General features: G+C 52.8%; 1 protein-coding gene across 1 annotated transcript in view; it reads left to right on the forward strand.

Moving 5' to 3' along the window:
- Window positions 1-25830, forward strand: part of LMNA (lamin A/C) — a 62063-nt gene that overhangs the window by 11034 nt on the left and 25199 nt on the right. Inside the window, exon 2 of the mRNA XM_050753281.1 lies at window positions 24398-25002. Within this exon, the coding sequence (XP_050609238.1) occupies window positions 24647-25002 (356 nt within the window). The 5' untranslated portion in view covers window positions 24398-24646. The remainder of the gene's footprint in view (window positions 1-24397; window positions 25003-25830) is intronic.

Consider the following 25830-nt stretch of genomic DNA (forward strand, 5'->3'; position numbering starts at 1 on the left):
TAGAGCGAGATCCCATCACTATTCAAAAATTTACAAAAAGGCTGGGCGCAGGGGCCAAGCACTTTGGGAGGCCGAGGCAGGTGGATCACTTGAGGTTGGAAGTTTGAGACCAGCCTAGCCAACATGGTGAAACCTCGTCTCTACGAAAAATACAAAAAATTAGCTGAGTATGGTGGCGTGCACCTGTAATCCCAGCTATCAGGAGGCTGAGGCAGGAGAATTGCTTGAACCCGGGAGGTGGATGTTGCAGTGAGCCAAGATCACACCACTGCATTCCAGACTGGGGAACAGAATGAGACCTTGTCTCAAAATAAAATAATTAAAAAATGAAAGAAAGGATGGTCATGTGAGAATTTATACCAGCATTAGTTAGCTGTTGTTACTCTTAGTCTGCTTCCTTTGCTTCTGCCCCACTCCTTCCCCACACTCCCTTTCATCTGTCCTGAATTCTCTCCATGGTTTTGTCCAGCAGCCCCCAGGGAAAGCAGCTGCTGGTTTGGGAACTAGGAGCCCTGAATATTTAGTGCTGGCTCTGCCCACAGCAGTCCAAACTGGCTCCTCTCCAGCTTCCGGTAAATGACATCACCATCCACCTGGTTGCTCCAGCCAGAAATCTGGAACCATCTATGATTCCTCCCTTTCCCCAAACTTCCTCCCATCCAGTCCATCAACAAGTCCTTTCAACTGTGGATCAAGACGTTTCCCAAGTCCATTAACATTCTCACCTTTTGCTACCATCCTGATCCAAGCCATCCTCACCTCCTGCCTCTAATATCCTCTGCCTGCTCTGCCCCCACTCTTGCCTCCCCTGTCCCCACTCTTGCCTCCCCTGTCCCCTTCAAATCATTCTCCACACAGTGGCCAGATATTTATTTTTTATTTTTATTTTTTTGAGACAAAGTCTTGCTGTGTCACCCAGGCTGGAGTGCAATGGCGCGATCTTGGCTCACTGCAACCTCCGCCTCCTGGATTTAAGCAATTCTCCTGCCTCTGCCTCCCGAGTAGCTGGGATTACAGGTGCCCGCCACAACGCCCAGCTAATTTTTTAGTAGAGACGGGGTTTCACCCTGTTGGCCAGGCTGGTCTCAAACTCTTGACCTCAGGTGATCCCCCTGCCTCAGCCTCCCAAAGTGCTGGGATTATAGGCATGAGCCACTGCACCCAGCCAGAGAGATCATTTTTTAAAAAATGAGATCACCACGAGGTCAGGAATTGAGACCATCCTGGCCAGCATGGTGAAACCTCACTTGAGGCAGGAGAACTGCTTGAACCCGGGAGGTGGAGGTTGCAGTGAGCCAAGATTGCGCTACTGCACTCCAGCCTGGTGACAGAGCAAAACTCCATCTCAAAAGAAAAAAAAAAAAGAGGCCAGGTGTGGTGGCTCACACCTGTAATCCCAACACTTTGGGAGGCCAAGGCAGGTGGATCACCTGAGGTCAGGAGTTTGAGACCAGCCTGGGCAACATGGCAAAACCCCATCTCTACAAAAAATACAAAAATTAGCTGGGTTTGGTGGTAGGTGCCTGTAATCACAGCTACTTGGGAGGCTGAGGCAGGAGAATTGCTTGAAGTTGAGAGGTGGAGGTTGCAGTGAGCTGTGATCGTACCACTGCACTCCAGCTCTGGGCAACACAGCGAGACTCCATCTCAAAAAAAAAAAAAAATTGTGATCATGAAATGCTCCTGCTAAAAGCACCGTCTTAGTTCCCCATTGCCATTAGATTCACACTCCTTAGTATGGCGATGATGTCCTTGTCCTGGCCAGCTCCTGCCCACCGTCCAGCCCATCCTGCCCCTCCTTCCCATTCTGTACTCCAGCCACATGGACTTTCTTCTTTCTTTCTTTTCTTTTTTTTGAGACGGAGGAGTCTTGCCGTGTTTATGCTGGAGTGCAGCGGTGCAATCTCGGCTCACTACAACTTCCACCTCCTGGGTTCAAGCAATTCTCCTGCCTCAGCCTCCCAAGTATCTAGGATTACAGATGCCTGCCACCACGTTCAGCTAATTTTTGTATTTTTTGTAGAGACAGGGTTTCACCATGTTGGCCAGGCTGGTTCGAACTCCTGACCTCAGGTGATCCGCCCACCTTGGCCCCCCAAAGTGCTGGGATTACAGGTGTGAGCCACCACGCCCAGCCCACATGGACTTTCTTTCAGGGCTTTGGCCTGTGCTATCATCATCTGCTATTCCCCGACCCTTCACCTGGTTAATGTTTGTTCATCTTGCAGGACTCAATTAACATATCGTTGTTTGTTTGTTTGTTTGTTTTAGATAGGTTCTGGCTCTGTCACTCAGGCTAGAGTGCAGTGGCACAATCTTGGCTCACTGCACCCTCTGACTCCTGGCTCAAGCCATCCTCTCACCTCAGCCTCCCAAGTAGCTGGGATTACAGGCGTGCGCCACCATGCTCAGCTAATTTTTGTAATTTTTGTAGAGACAGAGTTTCTCTATATTGCCCAGGCTGATCTCAAACTTCGGAGCTCAAGTGATCTGCCCACCTTGGCCTCCTGAAGTGCTGGGATTACTGGTGTGAACCACTGCATCGAGCTACATGACACTTTTTCCTAGTGACATAATCTCCCCTGGTCATTTCTTGGTATCCCTTACAATTCATTATGCTCTATTGTAACTGCATATTTACACTTCTGTTTCCCCAGTACACTGGAAGCTCTTTGAGAACAGGGACTGGATCTAGTCTACTCCTGTATTCTCAGCACCCAACACAAAGTAGGTGCTTAATAAATGTTTGCCGTTCAGAAACTCTGTGTGCTCATCCATCCTTCCCTCTTGAACACCCTCTCCCTCGCCCATACATTGCCAAATATTCCACTTCTCCCCCTGCTTTTCTGGCATACCTTTCACTCCCACATCCAGCTCCATCTCTCCTCTCCCCTTCCATCCCCACTCCCACACCTGGGCCCTCACAGCCTGCCCTCATATGATCTCCAAGGGGCTACTGTCTGCATGAGGTTTAGTATGTCCCATCACTGGGTTCCTCTATTCTCCAGCACCTGGTCTGGGGCTCGTACACAGCAAGAACTCAATAGTGCTGCTGACTCACTGATGTGACTTGGTGGATGGCTCAGAAGGGATCCCTAAGCATGCATACACCTCCTCTCAGTCACTGCTAGTAAAATGAGTCTATCAAGAGAAGTATACATGGGTCACATGCTCCTAGACAGTCCCTCTCCATCCTCTAGGGCTTTGCACACACTGTTCTCTCTGCCTCGAACCCTCTCTCTCATTTTGGCTATCTCCCACTCATCCTTCAGACCTGAGCTGAAGTGGAGGAGTCATATCCTCTTTTTTTGAGACAGAGTCTTGCTCTGTCACCCAGGCTGGAGTGCAGTGGCGCAGTCTCGGCTCACTGCAACCTCCGCCTCCCGGGTTCAAGCAATTCTCCTGCCTCAACCTCCCGAGCAGCTGGGACTACGGGCGCACACCACCATGCCCAGCTACCGACTAATTTTTGTATTTTTATTAGACATGTGGTTGCACCATGTTGGCCAGGCTGGTCTTGAACTCCTGACCTCAGGTGATCGGCCCTCTTCAGCCTCCCAAAGTGATGGGATTACAGGCGTTAGCCAGCATGCCCAGCCAACTCCCAGTGCTTTCAAAGCCAGTTTGTGTATTTGTGTTACTCAGACTGATCACTCTCCATGAATAAGGGATGTGTCTCTCCAAAACCTAGCATAGAGGAGGCATTCAATAAAAATTTGTTGAGTAAATGATTGATTGAATGAATGAAAGGAAAAAAATGACCATGTGATACTGAATGAGTCACTCCCCATCTCAATTTCCTTTTCTCAAAAGAGTGGGAGGGTAGGAGAATGCGAACAGTGGTGTGCTGGTAAATGTTTAATAACCAGGGTGGAGAAAGTCCTGGTTTGTGGCAGTTGCCAATTTCCACTGGGTAAATTCTCTCACCATGGTTGATTTCAATGTGAACAGTGGGCTCTCACCAGCAGGTGCAAGCCCCTGCAGGTGGAGTAATTTGAGCCAGATGACCTCCAAGACACTTCTTTTTTTTTTTTTTTTTTTTTTTTTTTTTTTTTGAGACGGAGTCTCGCTCTGTCGCCCAGGCTGGAGTGCAGTGGCCGGATCTCAGCTCACTGCAAGCTCCGCCTCCCGGGTTTACGCCATTCTCCTGCCTCAGCCTCCCGAGTAGCTGGGACTACAGGCGCCCGCCACCTCGCCCGGCTAGTTTTTTTGTATTTTTAGTAGAGACGGGGTTTCACCATGTTAGCCAGGATGGTCTCGATCTCCTGACCTTGTGATCCGCCCGTCTCGGCCTCCCAAAGTGCTGGGATTACAGGCTTGAGCCACCGCGCCCGGCCCTTTTTTTTTCTTTTTTTGAGACGGAATGTCACTCTCGTCGCTCAGGCTGGAGTGCAGTGGCGCAATCTTGGCTCGCTGCAACCTCCACCTCCTGGGTTCAAGCAATTCTCCTGCCTCAGCCTCCTGAGTAACTGGGATTACAGGCACCTGCCACCACAGCCAGCTAATTTTTTTTTTTTTTTTTTTTTTTTGTATTTTTAGTAGAGACGGGGTTTTGCCATGTTGGGCAGGCTGGTCTTGAGCTCCTGACCTCAGGTGATCCACCCGCCTCGGACTCCCAAAGTGCTGGAATTACAGGTGTGAACCACTGCGCCCAGCATCCAAGACACTTCTAATGCCAACATCCTTGTACTAGGCCCTCTTCCAGCTCCCCCAGGAGTCTGGGGGTTAGAGGTCAGGCTGCTCCCCACTCTGTTACCTCCCCATACTTCTAATTAATTCTTGTGTTCAGTCCCAGAACCTAGAGAGTTACACTCAGGCTGCCTGGTTCAACTTATTGCCCATATCCTAGAGGCACTTGCGTGCCCTCCCAGGTGCGTAACTGTACATGTCTCTCCCAGGAAGCCTTCACAGACTACTCAGGGGCTGTGGATTGGCTCCAGCCCCGGCACTGGCACTGAGACTTGAGCAGAGGCGTGATCTACTCTGGCCTCCTGTGTTTCTGCTCCCCACCTTCCCACACTGCCCAGGGCTCCCTGAGAGTGATACTGAGTCTAGTCTCAGCTTTTACGTTGCTTTGCTTTTGACCTCTGACCCAACACATGCCTCCTTTCCCTCGGAATTCTTGATTTTCTCCCTGGCTTGTCTCCACCTTCCTGGGTGTTCCTTTTTGGTCTTCTTTACCCATCTCTCCTCCTGTGTCTGCACAGCCAGGGGCTCCCCACTCCATTTCCTCTGCCTGGAACACACTTGCTTCTCCCCTTCTGCCTGGCTATTCAGGCAGGATCCTGTAGGTGGGTGGCAGCGCCCTGTGTAGTACCTGTGAGCCCTGTGCAAATTGCTGCACATCTCTGAACCTGTTTTCCCATCTATAAAGTGAAGCTAATAGTAGCAGTTACCTCATGGGATCGTTGTGCAGTTAGTGGGAAGAGACATGTAAAGTACTGACATACTGTCTAGTACACAGAAAGTGCTTAATAAATGTTGGTGATTCTTATCCAGGACTCAGCTTAATCATCCCGTCCTCAGACAGGCCTGCCACACAACCGCAGACTGGGTTAGGTGCTGGGTTCTCTGCTCCTCAGCGTTTGGAGGCACTCATCACACATTAATTACTTTTTCCATGAAGATGAAAGCTGTCTTTGGCACCCAGATGGCACTGAGTAAATATCTGTGAATGAATAATGTGGACGACTGTCTCCTCTGGAAGGACACAGCCAGGGCCTCCTGCCACTCAGGACTAGCCTGGACGCACCCACAGGGAAGGAGAAGGTGGGGCTGGTCTCTGCTGCGCCAGCAGGTGGCGCCAGCGCCTGTCGGTCTCTCCCCGTGGCCACCTCCCTTGCGCTTGCTCATCTCATGCCTGGGCGCTGAGGATTCTCTGCTGGGGCAGGAGAGATGGGATCCTGAGGCCTGGGCGAAGTTCCAGGCCCTGGGGCTCGGGGGCAGACTCTCGCTCACCCCTCCCAGAAAGATGTTTTCCTAGGGGATGTCCAGCCTAACATGGCAGGGAAGGAAGTCGTGGCCACCAGGGAAAGAGACTGGCCTGAGGGGTTGGGGGTCCTGATGAGGCTGCTATTCTCTTGAGGACATGAAATGAGAGGCGGTGAAGTCAGTCAATGAGTCAAAAGCTGAGATCTAGGAACCAGACACAATGTGGGAGAAGCTGCGGTGAAATCAATCAGCGAGAGAGGAAGGGGAGGCCCGGTTTCCATGACAATGGTAGTGTTTGTGGCAAGCTGGGGACTCCTGGGTCCCCAAGGCCCGCGAGCAGTGATTCACCACAGGAAAGGGAAGGCTGCAGAGGGACCTGGTGCTGGGGACCGGATGCCTTGTGGCTCCTTCTCGCTGCTGAGCATGCATTCCCCCAACCCAGGCCCTGGATCTCTGCCAGGTACTGGCAAGGAAACTGAGGGATGGCAGAACTGAGCCCCAATAAGGGGCAGGCGCTTTGCTCCATGCTCTACATGCACATATCACTTATTGCTCACAACAGCCCTATGGAATGACTGTTATCCCTGTTTTACCAAAGAGGAAACTCTCAGCTTGGCCCATGGTGCCATGGGCAGGACATGAGTGGCAGAGCCAGGATTGGAACCCAGGCTAGCCTGACTCTTTACCATGCTTGGGAAGGCCCAGAAAGCAGAAAAGGAGGAGCAGGAGCATGGGAGTTAGAGGACGGTTCAGACCCCAGAGGAGATGGACCCCAAGTCCCCTAGCCTCCCTGCCTGCCTTGCCCTGTGTGAACCCAACACTGATGAGGGAAGCTGGCAAACTGCATGGCCTAATATGGGCCAGAACCTGGGCAGCCAGCCTACCTCTCACTCTCTTCCAAACCCAAGAGAGTAGGCCCCGGTTCCATTCCATCCAACTGGATGGCGGCTCCCCCACCATTTTCTCTCTGCCCTGGTCCTAGGGACAGGGGTGCGTGTGCGTGTGTGTGTGTGATCGTCATGTCTACACCACCCACCACCATCACCCCATCCTCCAGCTTCTGCTATAGCCTGGGAGTTCCCAGCCTCTCTTAGTCCCTGTCAGGATAGTTTCATTCTTGTTCAGCTTTGGGGCCCACACAATTTCAGTACAAGAGGGGTATGCCCATCTCACCCCAGGCCTTGATAGCATGCAAGAGGGTAGTTCAGGCCCTCATCATCTATTCCCTTGTAGTAGAAGGGATGGAGGTTGGAAAGACCTTAGAAATCTTCCAGTCTGGTTCTCTTGTTTTGAAGGTGTGAAAACCGAGGCTCATAGAAGGGGAGCAATTTTTCTGAGGTGACAGAGCAAGTTAATGGAAGAGTGAACTAGATTCCCTGTCCGCAGACTTCAGATTCTATAATCCCAGAAAGGACTTCTTGAAATGGGCATTGAGTTCTCGGGATGGGAGTCAGGTAGATAAACAGATGGAGTGAGACAGATGAAATGGGATAACCTAGCATAAAATGCCATGTGAAAAGAAGGTACACAACTCAGCCCAACTGTCTACCATGTTACATAGGAATAACTGAGGTGAGATCATGGGAAGGACTTCTCACATATGTAAGTTAGGAGTACAAGATCTGTGATCAAAATGGGCTGCGTGATCCCAGACACATCACTTACCTTTTCTGAGCCCCAGTGATAACTCAGGATACCCTACCTGCGGGCTTGTAGGGAGGATGGAGGGGGTGGTGGGGGAGTACTTGTGAACTGTGGGGTGACATGAATGTTGTCAGTTGTCAGGGAAGGCAAGTCATGTCTAGTGGGACTGAGAGATAGAGCTACCCTGCAGTGCAAAGGTAAGGGGTAAGCCAAGATGCTCACACCTCCCACCCCCATCCTTGGGAGAGAAAGGGAGGAACATAAACTTCCAGTATGCTTGATACAAGCAACAGTTCTCCTCCCTGGGGGTGGGCAGCAGGTTCCTGTAGACCCCTGGGGTCCCCAGAGGCTGTGGGAAGCTGAGCACTAATCAGCTCTGGCTTTCTAATCGGGGCTTAATTGCCTCCTTGTGATGGGCAATTAGGAGGCTGCATCAATTAGCACAGGGAGGTGACAACTCAGCTGGGGCTGGTCAGGGCTCCCCTTTGGCAGGGAGGGAGGCAGGCAGGCAAAGGCTTCCCCACTGTCAGCCCCTTCCTCCCCTTTGAAGGAGAGGGCCCTGGAGCCCTCTCCTTAGCAATTAGGCCTTAGCTCCTTAGCTCCTAGGAGCTACTAGGCTTCTAGGCCTGGATTGTGGCTTTTCTGACCTTGGTTTACTCACTTTCACTGACTCTCTGACGTTTCTGCCCAGAGGAGACTTACATTCTGGGCCTAGCTCTACCACTGGCTCCTTTGCAACTTTGGGGTTGACAGCTATGGAGTCCAGGTTGGGAATGTGGCCTTTGAAGCTAGGTCTCTAGGGTTTGAATCCCAGCTTCACCATTTATTAATTGTGCAACATTGGACCCTCCGTGCTTTGTTTTCTCACCTGTAAAATGGAACTGATAATAAAAGTTCCATCCTAGCTACGCATGAGGCTGAGGCAGGAGGATTGCTTGAGCCCAGGAGTTTAAGGCTGCAGTAAGGGACAACAGAGTAAGACCCCATTTCTTTTTTGTTTTTTTTTTTTTTTGAGACGGAGTCTCACTCTGTCCCCCAGGCTGGAGTGCTGGAGTGCAGTGGCCCGATCTCGGCTCACTGCAAGCTCCGCCTCCCGGGTTCACGCCATTCTCCTGCCTCAGCCTCCAGGAGTAGCTGGGACTACAGACGCCGGCCACCGCTCCCGGCTAATTTTTTGTATTTTTAGTAGAGATGGGGTTTCACCGTGGTCTCTATCTCCTGACCTTATGATCCACCCGCCTCGGCCTCCCAAAGTGCTGGGATTACAGGCGTGAGCCACCGCGCCCGGCCAAGACCCCATTTCTAAAAAATAATTTAGGCTAGGGACAGTGGCTCACGCCCGTAATCACAACACTTTGGGAGGCTGAGGAGGTGGATCACCTGAGCTTGGGAGTTCAAGACCAGCCTGGCCAACATGGCAAAAACCCTACAGGCTCCACTGAAAATACAAAAATTAGCCAGGCGTAGTGCTGTAATCTCAGCTACTCAGGAGGCTGAGGCAGAATTGCTTGAGCTCAGGAGGCAGAGGCTGCAGTGAGCTGAGATCGTGCCACTGCACTCCAGCTTGGGTGACAAAAAAAAAAAAAAAAAAGAAAGAGAAAGAAAAATGCCCATGTGTCATCACAGATTACTGAATCAAAATATCCAAGACTTTGGGCATTGACAGTTTTGAAAGCCCCCTTCCTCCAAGCAATGTTGATGCCCAGTGAGGGCTGAGATCACTGGATGAATGGTCTGGAAGGGCTCTATCCAGCCTGGCACAGCACCTCCCTGTCACATACCACCCAGGACCCCTCTGCATAGCCCTGGAGGTGCTACACTTTGGAATAGAGCTCATTACCACCAGTGTGGCTGGAAGCAGGTCCCTCCCCACTTTTAGAGGGAGTTCTCCTCTATAAAATGAGAATAATGACCTTGCCATGCTCACCTCCCAGGGCTGCCCAGACATAATGTTTTACTAGTGGTAGGACCTGCTATAAAGGGAGGCAATTATATTGTTCCTTCCCTTGATAAACTTTTATTGAGGCCTAGCGCATACCCCATCTCCTTTACACATGATGACTATGGAGTTAATAATCTCCTGGAGGGACCTGTCATGAACCATCAAACAAGTTAGGTCATAGGGCCAACCCCCTTTTATAGCTCCTGCTGGTTATGAAATGAGCCAAGGAATGGAAAGAGCCTAGAACAGGTCCTGACACATGGTGAGTGCTCTGTAAACAGTAGCTCTCCTTAACTATTGTTAGTGTGACTGTGCCCCAGGCTAGGTTGGAGAGAGGCCTGGTTGCAGTGCACACAGGGAGCTCAGCGCACAGGGAGCTCAGACAAAGGGAGGCAGTGAAGGTGGGGCCTGCAGGAGGAAGGGGAGCTTAGAATGAGGTGCTGAGGGGTAAGCTGTGTGGGAAGAGTAGAGGAAGGAGTAGAGCACGTTGAGGGTATTGGTTGGTGACGGGGCTATAATGAGGATACTCTACTCAAATATGTATTGAGAACCTTCTGTGCACCAGGCACTGTGCCAGGTGCTGGCAGAGCACCAGATCCACCCAGCCTCTACCCTCGAGGAGTCCCTCTAATGGGGGAAGACACACATACACAGACAATGTCACAGACAGTGTGACAAGGGATATTGGTGGCGAGTGGGGATGCTTCATCCAGACTTAGTGGCACTTTTAGCTGAGCCTGGATGATGAGTAGGAGTTGATCAGAGGGTAAAGTAAGTGTCATGTCTGGAAAAATTAGGAAGCAATGAGAGAGACTGCGATTGCTGCAATTTAGATAAGGCTAGAGATGCAAGCAGAGCCCAGGTTGCGGAGGGCTTTACAAATCAGGTCAAGGAATTTGGACTTATCCTAAATACAGTGTGGAGCCACTGTTAGTTTAAAGTCTTCTGGAAAGAAAATGAGGCTTTCGTTTTGAAAAGGTCACTGTGAGCTGGGCGTGGCAGCTCATGCCTATAATTCCAGCACTTTCAGGAGGTCAAGGTGGGAGGATCTCTTTGAGCCCAGCAGTTCGAGAACAGCCTGGGCAACAAAGTGAGACCCCATCTCTACAAAAAATAAAAAAATAAAAAAATTAGTTGGGTGCAGTTGCATGAACCTGGTCCCAGCTACTCAGGAGGCTGAGGCAGGAGGATCACTTAAGCCCAGGAATTTTGGGTTGCAGTGAGCTGTGATTGCACCAATGCACTCCAGCCTGCTGGATGACAAAGCAGGATCCTGTCTCAAAAGGAGGGAGGGAAGGAAGGGAGGGAGGGAAGGAAGGGAGGGAGGGAGGGAGGGAATAACTGTGGGGAGGAGAAACGATGGGAGCAGAGGCAAGGGTGGAGGCAGAGAGACTGGTTGGGAGGCTGCCGCAGTTACCCAGGAAGGAAGGAAGGAAGGGAGGCAGGGAGGGAATCACTATAGTTTATAGAGGAGAAGGAGAAAGGACCGGAGCAGAGGGAAGGGTGGAGGCAGAGACTGGTTGGGAGGCTGCTGCAGTTACCTAGGTGGGCGTTGGTGGTGAGCCAGAGAGTTGGAGGTAGTATATAGAACAGATAACAATTCTGGAGGTAGGAACCACAAGGACTTGGGGGCTCATTGGCCAAGGGAGATGAAGGAGGAGAGGCTGAGGAAGGAGGAGCATAGTGGAGCTGTGTGTTGGGAGACGTGAACGCCATCTGAGATATCCAAGCAGTGATGATGAGTTATGGATGCTTAGGAATCACTCCTGGCCTGGGAATACTTGGGGTCCTCTTCTAAGAATTTTTTTTTTTTTTTTTGAGACGGAGTCTCGCTCTGTCACCCAGGCTGGAGTGCAGTGGCCGGATCTCAGCTCACTGCAAGCTCCGCCTCCCGGGTCTACGCCATTCTCCTGCCTCAGCCTCCCGAGTAGTTGGGACTACAGGCGCCCGCCACCTCGCCCGGCTAGTTTTTTGTATTTTTTTAGTAGAGACGGGGTTTCACAGTGTTAGCCAGGCTGGTCTCGATCTCCTGACCTCGTGATCCGCCCGTCTCGGCCTCCCAAAGTGCTGGGATTACAGGCTTGAGCCACCGCGCCCGGCCAAGAATTCTTAAGAGTGAAAGGCCACTCACCCTTGGCCCAGTGCCAAGCCCTCACCTTCCCTGGCCTCTCTGGGACAGGCTGGGAATTCCTGGCTCAGAAACACCCTCTTGGGGCAGGCCGGCCTTGATGCTCCCCAGCCCAAAGGGAGGAACGTGCCTGTGCACCTGCTCCGTGATACACGGGGGCGGGACAGTGGAGTGGAGGTGAGTGAATTCAGGGGTGTTCCTCACTTCCCCTATCCTGGACTTCTAGCCTTAGTTGTGGCCCCATGAATGGATTCTGAGTAAGAGGCCAGACAGCAAGTTCTCTGGGCCTGGGGTACAGAGGGCAGCAAGGTGCAGTTGACATACCGCAGACACCCAGGCAGGGCAAGCACACCCAGGTTTCAGTCCTGGTTCTGTCACCTCTGGTTAGAAGCCTGGGAGCACCCAAGGGCTCATTCTTGCCTTAAAACTGGGTCTTCAAGACGGTTTGGTTTAGGTGGTGTGAATGAACCCTTCCATCTCCACCCTCGAGAGAGCTGAATTTTCCCCCACCTGAGGTGTTCCACAGTGGGCAGAACGCCACAGCCCGGTCGGCCCTGGCCCACCCAGTGCTCATCTCCATTTCCAGCCCCTCCCGGGCGCCTCTGGCCTCCTACAGCCGGCTCTTTGTGCTCCCTCATTAAGCTTTGGTTTCTGTGGGAATGTGACTTGAATTAACTCTTGGGAGAAAAATCACAGAAACCAGGAAAGGGGGGCCATGGGGAGGGGGCAGTGAGTCACGTTTCCATGTGTATTTTTCAAACTTTCCGATGGGAGTTTGGAAAACAACAGTCTTTTGGTTGCCAGCTTGGCCCCGGCTCTCCAAGGGTCCCACATGCTGTTTCTATAGGTCTTCCAGTAACTGCTGCGCTCCGGCCCACCCTTCGGGTCTGCCTTATTTCCTGGGATCTCTTCCCACTTCTCCCTGGGGACTTGTGCTGTTGCAGAGGCACTGAGAAGTCCCTCCTTGTGGTGCAGCTTCCGTCTCTCCCCTGGTTTCATTTCACAGCCAAGCCCTCATCTATCCTTGCCTCAAAGTGGACCCATGGGTGCTGCAGCTGAGCTGGGGACTTTATCCTTGCAGCTGCTCTGGCCAACCCTCCAACCCTGGAGAACCGCCATAGGCACTAGGAAGCCCTGGGCTCTAGGAACCTCCTTCCCACCCCCACAGCTTCCTCTTTGTGTCCTCCCTACCAGTCCTTCCCGCCCATCTCTGCATCCCAATTTCCAGAGGGCCTGTGGCTGAGGATGAGAAGCCAGCGATCGACCCCCAGGGAGAAGCCTTGCAGAGGAGGGTCCTCACCCTAATAAGGCCGCCAAGGAAGAGGATCCCCAGTATACCCCTCTTGTGTGCTGGGCCCTCACACTTCCTCTGTCTGGGACTCCTCTAACAGCCGTGGGGAGGGTGCCAGGATCCCCATTTTGCATAGAGTAGCTGAGGCTCAGCCAGGAAAATGGGTGGGAACCTTGAGGATGGTGGGCAGACGGTGGCCCCCTTGAGGAGGAGATGGGAGGGCAGCACATACCCCTAGCCAACCCCTCCTTGCAAGCCCTGATTGGGGCGGGGAAGAGGAAGGGGTCCTGGACTAGCTCTCCTCTGTCCCCTCTCCGGGGGCTGCCCCCTCCCAGTTTCTGACTAATCCTTTCCATCGGCAGTGGCACATCCTGCCCCTGCTGTGCCTGTGCCAGCAACAGCCCACATCACAGGGCCACATCTGGCTCCATTTGAACATACCCCACCCTCCCCCTTCTTTATCCCTCACGGCCCTCCACTGTGCAAGGACCGGAGTAGGGAGTGGCCCTCTGGACCCCCTTCTCTGGCTCCACCAGTCCTGCTTCCCTGCCCCTTCGAAGCCTCTAGTGGAGTCACTGCTTTCCTTCCCCGAACCCGGCCTCAGTTCCTGGGACATCCTGGCTCCATTCTTCAGTGCACCCTCCCTCACCATTTCCAGACTCCTTGGCTCCCCCATTCCCAGCCCCCACTGAAGGAGGGTTTGGGAAAGGGGCATTTTGCAAGGTCTGAGACCCAAGAGATGTCCCAGAGTAGAGGGAAGGCTTGGCAGCCCAGGGATTAATTTCCCGTAGCCCAGCCCTCTGGCGTATTGCCAGCTTGGGCGTGTTGGGGGGCGGAGGTCAGGATGATCCCAAGATGTGCGTGTATGGAGGGGTATAGCTCAGCCTCCCAGCTGGGGTGGGGAGCAGGTGGCTCACGCCTGTGTAGGCTGGCTTTTGTTGGGGAGGAGCCTGGAAGGGCCTGCAGCTACTGGCCTCCCTCCTCCTTCCTCCTTGCTTAGCAACTGTTGTCATCTGGTAAATATTTGCCCCAACAGGATCTGGGGCTGGAGCACTGGTGTCAGCCGAGGTAGTTGCCCGCTCCTCAATTTCTGAGCCTCCCCTCTGTTTCCAGAGCCCCCTGGCCTGGATTCTAAATGTGGGCCTCACCCCCTCCCTCATGGTTGACTTCCTCCCCAACCTCCTCCCTTTCCCCCTTTTACTCTCCTTCATCCCCACTCACCCTCTGTGCCCAGGTCTCTCTGGTCCATCCTCCACTCCTGGATCCATTCACCAAGGGACCTGAGTGAGGTCCCACCCCCTAAGCCACACAGGTCCTTTGCTTCTTCCCCACTACATCTCGCTGGGAGCCCAGCCTGGCTACAGCTCCTAGTACGTGGTTGGTGCTCAGTGAGCCCCAACACACCCTCCACCTCTAAACCTTAGCTCCACCAAGCTCCGAGGGGAGAGAAGAGAAGGCGTATGAGAATGTGTTGCTGGACCCCATAATGCATTCCCAGGCCAGGAAGCTCTGCATCAGGAAGCCAGCACCATTTTCACCTCCTCTGGTGTAGGACTGAGGGGACCATGGCCAAGAGGAAACAGATGCCCCCTTAGCTCCTCCCTGGGTAGCCTGAGCGGGCCAGGACCTGAGAGCATGCCAGCTTTAGCCTGTCTTCCTGTCCTGTCTTCCTGTCCTTCCCAGCCAGACCCCTGTCACCCTCCTCCCCTAGTGGTTTTCTCATTACCTGTCACTGATGGAGAGCCCCCTCAGAGGTCAAGGCCAAAGTGAGGTGGGCTCTTGGTGTGCCGTGCAAGGTTTGAGCTCACCCGGCAAAGAGGGCCAATGGGGTGCTCTTCTGGGGCGGGCCTGTGGGCTGGCTTAGGGATAGCAGACAGGGGAATCTGGGGAGTTGGACTAATGTGGATCTAGAAGAGAGGTGGTTGGGCTGCATGATGCCTTAAGACTCCTCCCAGCTCAGAAGTTCTACTTCTAGGCGATGAATGATGAAACGCTGGCCCAAGTGCAGTCCCTTCCCCATCCCACAGGGTGGAGACCCCGGCCATCCCCTTACCCTACTTGGCAGCCCCCCTCCCCACTCCTCCTGAGAGTGCCCCTTGCTCCACCCTAGTTGCCAGGAAATCTGCAGATTCACCACCATCCTCCTGGCTGGGAGTTCACTTTCCCAGTTGACCCCCTGGCCTGAGGCCAGAGGAGTGCCTTCAAAGGGGACCTTGAGGAGTGTGGGGGCTGCATGGGCTGTGGACTGGGGTGGATTCACCATGCAGCAAAGGAAAGTGAAGCTTCAGGGCCTCTCAGTTGCATGGGCCCTTTCAAGGCCCCAAGAGGAGCCCTGCCAAACTTTCCACACGATCCTATGTCCATAACATTTGCAAAAAGATCATTTTGTATTTCTTGTATTTCTTAAAGAGGACCTCCCCACAAAATTGTATGCACTTCAGGTTGAATGAACAACTGTCCCTATTTTAGCATTAAAAGTCCCTTATCTGGCCGGGCGCGGTGGCTCATGCCTGTAATCCCAGCACTTTGGGAGGCCGAGGCGGGCGGATCACGAGGTCAGCAGATTGAGACCATCCTGGCTAACACGGTGAAACCCCGTCCTACTAAAAAAAAAAAAAAGTACAAAAAATACAAAAAATAAAAATAAAAATAGCCAGGCGTGGTGGCAGGCGCCTGTAGTCCCAGCTACTAGGGAGGCTGAGGCAGGAGAATGGCGTTAATCTAGGAGGCGGGGCTTGTACTGAGCCGAGATCGCGCCACTGCACTCCAGCCTGGGAGACAGAGCAAAAAAAAAAAAAAAAAAAAATCCCTTATCCTAGGTCCCCGGCAAACCCAGGGCAATTGCCCACCCTAGCTTCAGACTCCACAGACATTTGTCTTACACCGGGATGGGGGTAAGGGAGAAAGGGAATCCTTTTCCGCCTCACTTCCTGGAAATGTGTAGTGGCGTGAGCCGTGTGGCGAGGGGGCCTTCTCATCCAGCTCCAGTCCTGGAGTTGTGGCGCTTCTGTTTGTTTCCTTGGCAACAGGGAAAGGAAACCCCCATTTAGGAGGCCGGGGAGGCCCCAGCAACCGCGCACACACAGAGACACACAGACTCACACGCGGCCGCCCACACGCAGCCGCCTGCGTCAGCAGCAGCCGTCAGGCCCTCGCTGCCAGGCTGCGGGGTGTGGAGTGGGGAGAATAGCCCCGCCTGAGTCCAGTCCGACTACCCGCCCCTACTGATTTGCCTGGGACGCCGCCCGCCCACATGGCCCCACCCACGCCTCTGGGGCCCCGCCCCGTCCCCCCATTAACACCTTCCCCCAGATGGTGAGGGGCCAAAGCTGGGGGATGGACAAGAGAAAGGAAGGAGATGTCACTGCTGAATTTCTGCTGAATTTCCTTCTGCCTGCTGCCCGATTTCTATTTGACTGGCAATAGTCTGGTGTCTATTGTGACAGTTCAGGGAGCCTGAGACTCACAAGTGGGGTGGCGATTTGGGCCTGGTTGGGTGGGGGAGGTGGTTTGGAATGCCGGGAATGGAGCTCCTGGGGAGACTGTAGGATTCCGCTGTTGGATTGGGTTCCTTGGGATCTGGGTCAAAGAGGGAGGGAGTATATTTAACCTGGAGGCAGAAACCTGGGGTTTGGGCCTGCTTCTGTCACTTATCAGCTGTGTGGTCTGGAGACAATCAGCCTGCCCAAGCCTCTTGTCTCCTCAGCTGTTATATGCAGATAATGGCGCTTGCCTGTGCACCTCAAAGAAATTTGAGAAGGCTAAGGTAGTAACCTTGATTGTGAAAGGCTTGTCACCTGAGGGACCTAGGCAGGTGGGAGGGCTCGGTTACTACTTATTATCCAGTCGCCCCTCAAGCCCAGCTGGCTCAGTGAGCCCAGCAGCCACTTCCCCACATTGCAGGAACCCATGCCAGTCCCTAAGTGGACCAGGTCCTTGTCATCTGTCCAGTGTGGCTGCCCTGTCTCCCGTGGCAGCGTGGCACTGAGCTGGAGTGCTGTCTTGGAGGTTTTGGCCCTGCCTGTCTGTGTGACTTTGGGTAAATCTTTCCTCTTCTGGCCTCAGAAGTCCACTTATAAAGAAAGGGGCTTATTCCTCAGAGCCCAGGGGCCTCCTGGAAGCGGGGCTGGGGGGATCAACGAGGCAGGGGCCTCAAGCTCCCTAAGTAGAGAAGCTCTGCCTGTCATTTAGTAGATTGTGCTTTTTGGGGGAGATTTCATTTGAGCGAGGGGGATCTCTGACTTTACAAATAGCTGTCATTCACTTGCTCCATCTAAGGGCCCACTTCTCACCCGCCATCACCTATGAGCCTGCCTCATTCCCCCTTGCTGAGCCTGGGTGAGAAGAAATATACTCAGCTGTGCTTCCCCAGGTCAATTACTCAACCTTGTGGAGTTTGGTTTTGTTTTTTTTTTTGAGACGGAGTCTCACTCTGTCACCCAGGCTGGAGTGCAGTGGCTTGATCTCCTGCCTCAGCTCCCTGAGTAGCTGGGATTACAGGTGCATGCCACCACACCCAGCTGATTTTTTTTTTTTTTTGTATTTTTAGTAGAAACTGAGTTTTACCATGTTGGCCAGGCTGGCCTTGAACTCCTGACCTCAAGTGATCCACCCACCTTAGCCTCCCAAAATGCTGAGATTACAGGTGTGAGCCACTGCTCCCAGCTGGAGTTTGGGTTCTTGACACATAAAATGCAGATAATAATACCTACCTCTTAAGACTGAGGTGAAGATTAAATGGGATCACCTCCACATAGCCCCTAGCCTGGTTCCTGGCACATGGCAGCCACTTAAAGAATGGGCACACTCTTCCACTGTCAACGTGATAACTATCACCTGCACACAAGTGACTTAGCACTTCAATCGTTGTTTAATACTCTGTAGTCAAAGGATGAATAAGACCTTCTCTCAAGAACTCACTGTAAAGAGATTCCCAAACCATGTCCTAGGATCTCCAAGTCACCTCCACCTCCTCAGACCCTCCTCCAAAGAGTCGCCTTTCTCTGACTCCTACCTGTCCAGGATTCTAGCCACCTGACGGTAAGATCTTGGCTTTCCGATTCAGGCAAACTCGTATTAAATTTTCAGTTCTGGCTGGGCGTGGTAGCTCATTCCTGTAATCCCAGCACTTTGGGAGACTGAGGCGAGCAAATCACCTGAGGTCAGAAGTTACATGGTGAAACCCCATCTCTACTAAAAATACAAAAAAATTAGCTGGACGTAGTGGCACATGGTTGTAGTCCCAGCTACTCAGGAGGCTGAGGCAGGAGAATCGCTTGAATTCAGGAGGTGGAGGTTGCAGTGAGCTGAGATCATGCCATTGCACTCCAGCCTGGGCAACAAGCGAAACTCCGTCTCAAAAAAAAAAAAAAAAAAATCCATTTCTGTTACTAACCATATGACTTTAGACAAGTGATTCTCAATAGGGGGTAATTTTATCCCCCAGGGGATGTTAAGCAATGCCTGAAGATATTTTTTTTTTTTTTTTTTTTTTTTTTTTTGAGACGGAGTCTCGCTGTGTCGCCCAGGGTGGAGTGCAGTGGCCGGATCTCAGCTCACTGCAAGCTCTGCCTCCCGGGTTGTTACGCCATTCTCCTGCCTCAGCCTCCCGAGTAGCTGGGACTACAGGCGCCCACCACCTCGCCCGGCTAGTTTTTTGTATTTTTTAGTAGAGACGGGGTTTCACCGTGTTAGCCAGGATGGTCTCGAACTCCTGACTTCGTGATCCGCCCGTCTCGGCCTCCCAAAGTGCTGGGATTACAGGCTTGAGCCACCGCGCCCGGCCAACCTGAAGATATTTTTGATTGTCATAACTGGAGGGGAGGTGCTACTGGCCAAAAGTCGGGAGAGGCTAGGGATGTTACAAACCATCTCAGAGTACAAAGAACCTTTCCTGACAACAAAGAATTATCTGGCCCCAAATTCAGTAGTGCCAAGGTTGAGAAACCTGACCTTAAATGAATAATTTAACATTTCTGGGCTTCAGTTTCCTCATCTGTAAAATAGGGCTATTAATAGTATCTACCTTATAGAGCTATTGTATAGGTCCAAAAAAATAATGCAAGTACCTAGTGCCTAATAATAAAGGTAGTCCATAAATATTCCTTACACTAATTATTAGCATGCTTCTGGAATCCCTCCTGGCTTCATCACTCAGCTGAGCCCACCCGACCCTAGTTTGGCTTATTTCTTGCCAAGGCCAGTGCTTCTGACCCTTTCCTCACTAGTCTTGATGCTTTCCTTCTCTCCTTGACCTCAAGGCCTATCAGGAAGCTAGAAGCCTCTCCCTCAGGCCCCATCCCAGCACCAGGTCCCTGCCTCCACCTCCCACTTCTCCCTTCTCGTCTCTCTTCCCACTTTTCCAGCCTTACCTCTAGTGGCTCCCCATGCCCCTCGGCAGGTCAGAGCACACTCAGCTCTTTCCCACTTCAGCACCTCTGCACAGACTTCCTCCAGCCAAAGTGGCAGAAGACAGAGAAGCATGTCCAGGATTTGGACCAGACTAGACTACCTGGTCCCAGTTCTGCACTGGGCCTGTTAAGGCCTAGTTTTAGGAAAGTCAGCCTCACCTGCAAAGCAGGGAAATAATTTCCAGGTTGTTCTATGGACCCAGTTGAGAATGTATGAAAACATGCAACAACTATAAAGATTGTTAAAATGTAAGTTATTCATTGTGTGAGCACTATTCTGCTAAATGTGTGCATGTGTATGTATATGTGTGTGTGTGTGTATATATATATACACATATATATGTAACTTTTTTTTGAGATAGGGTCTCACTCTGTTGCTCAGGCTGAAGTGTAGTAGTACAATCACAGCTCACTGCAGCCTCGACCTCCTAAGCTCAGGTGATCCTCCCATCTTAGCCTCCTGGGTAGCTGGGACTACAGGCACGTGCCACCACCCCCAGCTAATTTTTTTTTTTTTTTTTTAGAGATGGGGTTTTGCTATATTGGCCAGGCTGGTCTTGAACTCCTGGGCTCAAACAATCTGCAGTCTGCCTGTCTCAGACTCCCAAAGCACTGGGATTATGGGCGTGAGCCACCATGCTCAGCCTCTGCTTTACATTTTTATTTCCATAGCTCCTACCATGTTCTAACAAACTATAACTTTTTCTTTGGTTTATAGACTGTCTCCCTCCACTGGAATGTCAGCTCCATAAGGGTAGGGATTTTTGTCTGTTTTATTCACTGTATCCCTGGTGTCTAGAATAGTTCCTGGTATATAGTAGATGTTCAGTAAATATTTGTTGAACGAGTGAATTCTCTATGTATAAGGCAACTCTGTAAAGCCCCTAAATCTACCTTCTCCAGGAAGCCCTCCTTCAAATATGTGTTACCTTATTTAGTTATTGCACATCCTCATTTTGCAGATGATGAAACTAAAGCAGAAACAAATGCAAAAACTTGTCTAGAGTCGCTGCCTGAAAACTGGCAGGGCCAGATGCATTTGTTTATCCAAGAAACCCTGAGAGGGCTGGGCATGGTGACTGGCATCTGTGATCCCAGCACTTTGGGAGGCTGAGGTGAGGATCACTTGACCCCAGGAGTTCAAGACCAACCTGGGCAACATAGTGGGACCCCATCTCTTAAAAAAATAAAGAGGCTGGGTGCGGTGGCTCATGCCTGTAATCCCAGCACTTTGAGAGGCCAAGGCAGGCAGATCAGCTGAGGTCAGGAGTTCAAGACCAGCCTGGCCAATATGGTAAAACCCCGTCTCTACTAAAAATACAAAAATTAGCTGGGTGTGGTGGTGGGTGCCCGTAATCCCAGCAACCCGGGAGGCTGAGGCAGGAAAATCGCTTGAACCTGGAAGGCAGAGTTTGCAGTAAGCTGAGATTGTGCCACTGCACTCCAGCCTGGGCAACAGAGCAAGACTCCATCTCAAAAAAAAAAAAAAAAAAGAATAGAAACACCGAGTGCCTGCTGTGTCACAGAGGGAAGACCAGGATGCTATAAGAACACAGAGAAGCCCCCCTACCCCCACCAAGATCATTGGTCTTCAAGATAAAGTGCCCACGCCTGGTGCAGTGGCTCGCGCCTGTAATCTCACACTTTGGGAGGCTAAGGCAAGGCGGGGGATCACTTGACGTCAGGAGTTCGAGACCAGCCTGGCCAACATGGTGAAACCTCGTCTCTACTAAAAATACAAAAATTAGCCGGGCGTGGTGGCACACACCTGTAATTTTAGCTACTCGGGAGGCTGAGGCAGGAGAAACGCTTGAACCTGGGAGAAAGAGGTTGCAGTGAGCTGAGATTGTACTGTTGCACTCCAGCCTGGGTGACAAGAGCAAAACTCTGTCTCAAAAAAAAAAAAAAAAAAAAAAGCTCAAACTGTCCCTTGGACCCAACCACTGTATTCTGATTTCACTCATGAATGCTCCAGCTCCCAGACTTCTGGGATCCCTTTGGAATTCATCCAATTCAGAGTCCTCCACTGCACTTTAATCATCTGTACTTGTTGGTTTTGCTTCTCCTTCTGTCTTCCCCACTAGTGGGAGGCTCCCTTGAGAGCAAGCATAGTACTGCCATGACCCTGTGGCACAATGTGCAGAACTCTTGCACACCCAGGAGCTCAGTCCCTGTCTTTGATAGCCACTGTGCCCTACTGAAACTGAGGTCCAGAGAATTCAGTAGCGGATCTAGCATCACCCAGCAATTAAGAGGTAGGATTAGAACCTGGTCACCCTCTAGTCACCACTCCCCTCACCTCTCACCTCCAGCAGGCTCAGCTCCTCTGGACCTGGATGCTGCTTCTGGGTTGGTGATTTTTGCCCTGGCAAAGGGAAAGCAGACTTACGACATCTGGGGTCCAGAGTTAGGATTGAATATTCAGGATAAGGGTTCACTTTGAAGTTCAGATTTAGGATTAAGGCCATTTTGATAGTGGTGGCAGGGAACCTTTAGAAAGAGCTTGTAGTGAAATGTGGGGTGAAAGCCCTCCTTGTTTCTCCTGCACCTTTTCCACAAGATGGGGAGGTCTGGCCAGACACAGTGGCTCACACCTATAATCCCAGTGCTTTGGAAGGCTGAGGTGAGGATCACTTGAGGCCAGGAGTTACAGACCAAATTGGGCAACATAGCAAGACTCCATCTCTATCATGGTAGCCTATAGTCTCAGCTACTCAGGAGGCTGAGATAAAACAATCACTTGAGCCCAGGAATTCAAGGTTGCGGTGAGCTCTGATTCTGCCACCGCACTCCAGCCTGGGTGACAGAGCAAGATTCTCAAAAAAAGAGGGGGGAGGTCTAGGATAGGAAGGGTTAAGTGTGGTTTTGCTTTCCAGCCTGGAAGGGAAGCCAGGCCGAGCAGCTTTGTAGGGGAAACGGGGGGCACTGAGTGCCAGGGAGGGGCTGAGGCAGTGGGAACAGCATGAGCCCTTCCCTCATGTTTCACTTTCTTACCCCTCCTGCCTCTGCTTCTGGTTTGGAGAAGAACAAGACTTTTTATTGTCTGGGAAGCTGAGGGTGGGTGCCACGCCCTGGGGCAGAGAAGCCATATTCTGGGCCCCCTCACCCGGGTGCATCCCTAATGCTCACCATGCTGCCCAGGCACCCTCACTGAGATGAGAACTTTCCTTGTTCTCCTCCCCTAATAACCAAAGTTCCTGCCTTAATCCCACTCCAGTCCCTCATCCACCCCAAGGCCAGGCTTCAGAACCCAGAACTGAGGGCCTGTCCAGCCCTGCTTTCCTTGTGTTTGAGAGAAGCCCTGATATCCTGGAGCTGTACAAGGTAGCAACATAATTTGATTTTCCTGGTTGCTCATCGGAGGATAAGCTGTGGGAGGCAGTTGGGCAGGGCATGCAGGCAGATGGGGCCCAGACCTCAGTGCTGTCACCTCTTAGAGAGGATGAGGTGGGCTGGGCGTGGTGGCTGACACTTGTAATCCCAGAACTTTGGGAAGCTGAGGCAGGCAGATTACCTGAGGTCGGGAGTTTGAGACCTGTTTGACCAACATGGTGAAACCCCATGTCTATTAAAAATAAAAATAAAAAATTAGCTGGACAAGGTGGTGGGTGCCTATAATCCCAGCTACTCAGGAGGCTGAGGCAGGAGAATCTCTTGAACCCTGGAGGTGGAGGTTGCAATGAGCCGAGATCATGCCACTGCATTCCAGCCTGGGTGAGAGAGCAAGACTTCATCTCAAAAAAAAAAAAAAAAAAAAAAAAAAATAGAGGATGAGGTGGCTGATGGGACCAGAATAGGGGCCAGGATGAGGGGAGGGGAGTGGAAGGCTTATCAAAAGGGTCCTTGGTGAGGCCTGAGGATGGAGGCTCCAGAGCCTGAGCTAGCGGACCCTGGGGACAGCCTGGCCCCTCCCCAGAGCCAGCTGCAAAATGGACCTGGCCAGAGAGGAAAGTAGAGATGAATGTGGTGCTGGCCTTTGCAGCCAGCAAGGCTGTGGGGTCTTTGCTGTTCCTGCCCCCCACTACCTTCTTGCCCCCTACTACCTTCTTTCTGGCTGAAACCAGGATAGAGACCCAACATTGGCTGTCCAGCCCCCAGCCCTGCTCCCCCTTTCAGGCCCCTCTGGGAACCACAGAAATCTGGGACCTAGTGTCCTGGCAACGTAATGAATGCACACACAGCTCTGGTATCTGTTTTAAATTATCCATTAAAATAAGTACAGTTCTGGGGAAAAAAAATTAAGTTGACTGGGTGGGGTAAGCAGTAGAAAGGGACTGAAGGGGGAAGGAACCCAAGCAGTGCTTGGGTCCAAAGGAAGGGGACAGGAGATGGAAGGGGGAAGTGCCTGGCTCCTATTCTTGGCCTTCTTTAGGGGACTGTGGCTTGTTGCTTGGGTCTAAAAACGAATGCTTGGTTTTGAAGGGAGATATATTGGGGCAAAAGAAAGCAAAAAAGGGACCCCCAAACTCCTTGATCCCTGGCCCCAAATTGGGGGCATAAAGGAACTCAGGTTCCAGAACTTTGTTCCCCCCAGGGAACCCAGGCATTCCTTCTCCACCCCACTCCTGGCACACTGAGATGCAGCTCTGAATGGGCTGCCCACGTGTGGAGGGGGGGTTGGGGTGACTCACTATTACTACTGGGAGGACAGGGGGAGCCAGTGGTGGAAGAAGGGTGAGTCACACTGATGGGCACCAGCCTCAGCCCTCCCCCCACTTTCCTGGCTCCCAGCCCTGCCTGCCTGACCCTCTCCCTTGCTTTGCACCCACTTCCCTCTCTTTCTCCCCCACCCTTTTGCCCACCCACTCTCCCTCCTTGGCTCTGCCCTCTAGCCCAGAAGGTCTGAGGCAATGGGGGCAAGCTTGGAGCCAGCAGTACTGAGCAGCCAAGAGAGGGGAAGCTTAAGCCTCACGCAGTTAGGGGTGCGCTGGAGAGGGTGGGGCTCGACTCCGCCACACCCCAACGGTCTTTCCCCCTCCTCACCACTCCTGCCCCCACCCCCATGGATCTGGGACTGCCCCTTTAAGAGCAGTGGCCACTCCTCCCTTCAGACGAGGACCTATTAGAGCCTTTGCCCCGGCGTCGGTGACTCAGTGTTCGCGGGAGCGCAGCACCTACACCAGCCAACCCAGATCCCGAGGTCCAACAGCGTCCGGCCCAGATCCCCACGCCTGCCAGTAGCAAGCCGAGAGCCAGCCGGCCGGCGCACTCCGACTCCGAGCAGTCTCCGTCCTTCTGCCCGAGCCCCGAGCCCTTTCCGGGACCCCTGCCCCGCGGGCAGCGCTGCCAACCTGCCGGCCATGGAGACCCCGTCCCAGCGGCGCGCCACCCGCAGCGGGGCGCAGGCCAGTTCCACTCCGCTGTCGCCCACCCGCATCACCCGGCTGCAGGAGAAGGAGGACCTGCAGGAGCTCAATGATCGCTTGGCGGTCTACATCGACCGTGTTCGCTCGCTGGAAACGGAGAACGCAGGGCTGCGCCTTCGCATCACCGAGTCTGAAGAGGTGGTCAGCCGCGAGGTGTCCGGCATCAAGGCCGCCTACGAGGCCGAGCTCGGGGATGCCCGCAAGACCCTCGACTCAGTGGCCAAGGAGCGTGCCCGCCTGCAGCTGGAGCTGAGCAAAGTGCGTGAGGAGTTTAAGGAGCTGAAAGCGCGGTGAGTTCGCCCAGGTGGCTGCGTGCCTGGCGGGGAGTGGAGAGGGCGGCTGGCCGGCGCCCCTGGCCGACTGCAGGAAGGGAGTGAGAGGGCCTGGAGGCCGATAACTTTGCCATAGTCTCCTCCCTTCCCGGAACTGCCCCCAGCGAGTGACTGGCAGTGTCAAGGGGAATTGTCAAGACAGGACAGAGAGGGAAGAGGTGGTCTCTGGGAGAGGGTGGGGGGGATATAAGGAATGGTGGGGGTATCAGGGACAAGTTAGGGCTGGGGCCTGCCCGAATTCGGTCAGATTGGGATTTGCCAGCTATTTGGAGCCTGCGGGAGGGGCTTAAGCAAAACAGAACTAGCCCTGCCAGCTCGAAGAACTCTGGGCACCCAGGACACATATGAGTAGCAGAAAGGGTCCTGTTAGAACTTTGTTGGCGGGCTTGGCACTGGTGCCAGCTTTGCCCAAGCTGGCTCTGAACACATGATGCCCACTAAGACATGACTCCCAAGCTGGCATCTGTCCAGCGTGTTGGAGAGAGGTGAGGAAGGCAGGGCAATCCCCCTTTTCCCTCCCGAGGGCTTGGCGGTGGCCCCCTCGGCATGACCTTGTCGGGGGTTCTAAGGGTTGGGAAGCTGTCCCTCACTCTGCCACTCTGCGTGTCTGGGACCTTCCTTGGGCTCTGACAGGCCCACCAAAAGAGCTCCCGGAGATGGGAGATCGGGAGATTGGCTCCCCCGCAGCTCCCACAGCCCTTGGCCTGCTTGGCCCAGGAATGCAAGGGAGGGAGGGAGGCAGAGGGCAGAGGCTCCCAGCTCAGGAAGTTGTGTTATGCCCAGGTC

Source organism: Macaca thibetana, chromosome 1 (genome assembly GCF_024542745.1).
Source record: "Macaca thibetana thibetana isolate TM-01 chromosome 1, ASM2454274v1, whole genome shotgun sequence".
In the NCBI taxonomy this organism is placed as follows: Eukaryota; Metazoa; Chordata; class Mammalia; order Primates; family Cercopithecidae; genus Macaca; species Macaca thibetana.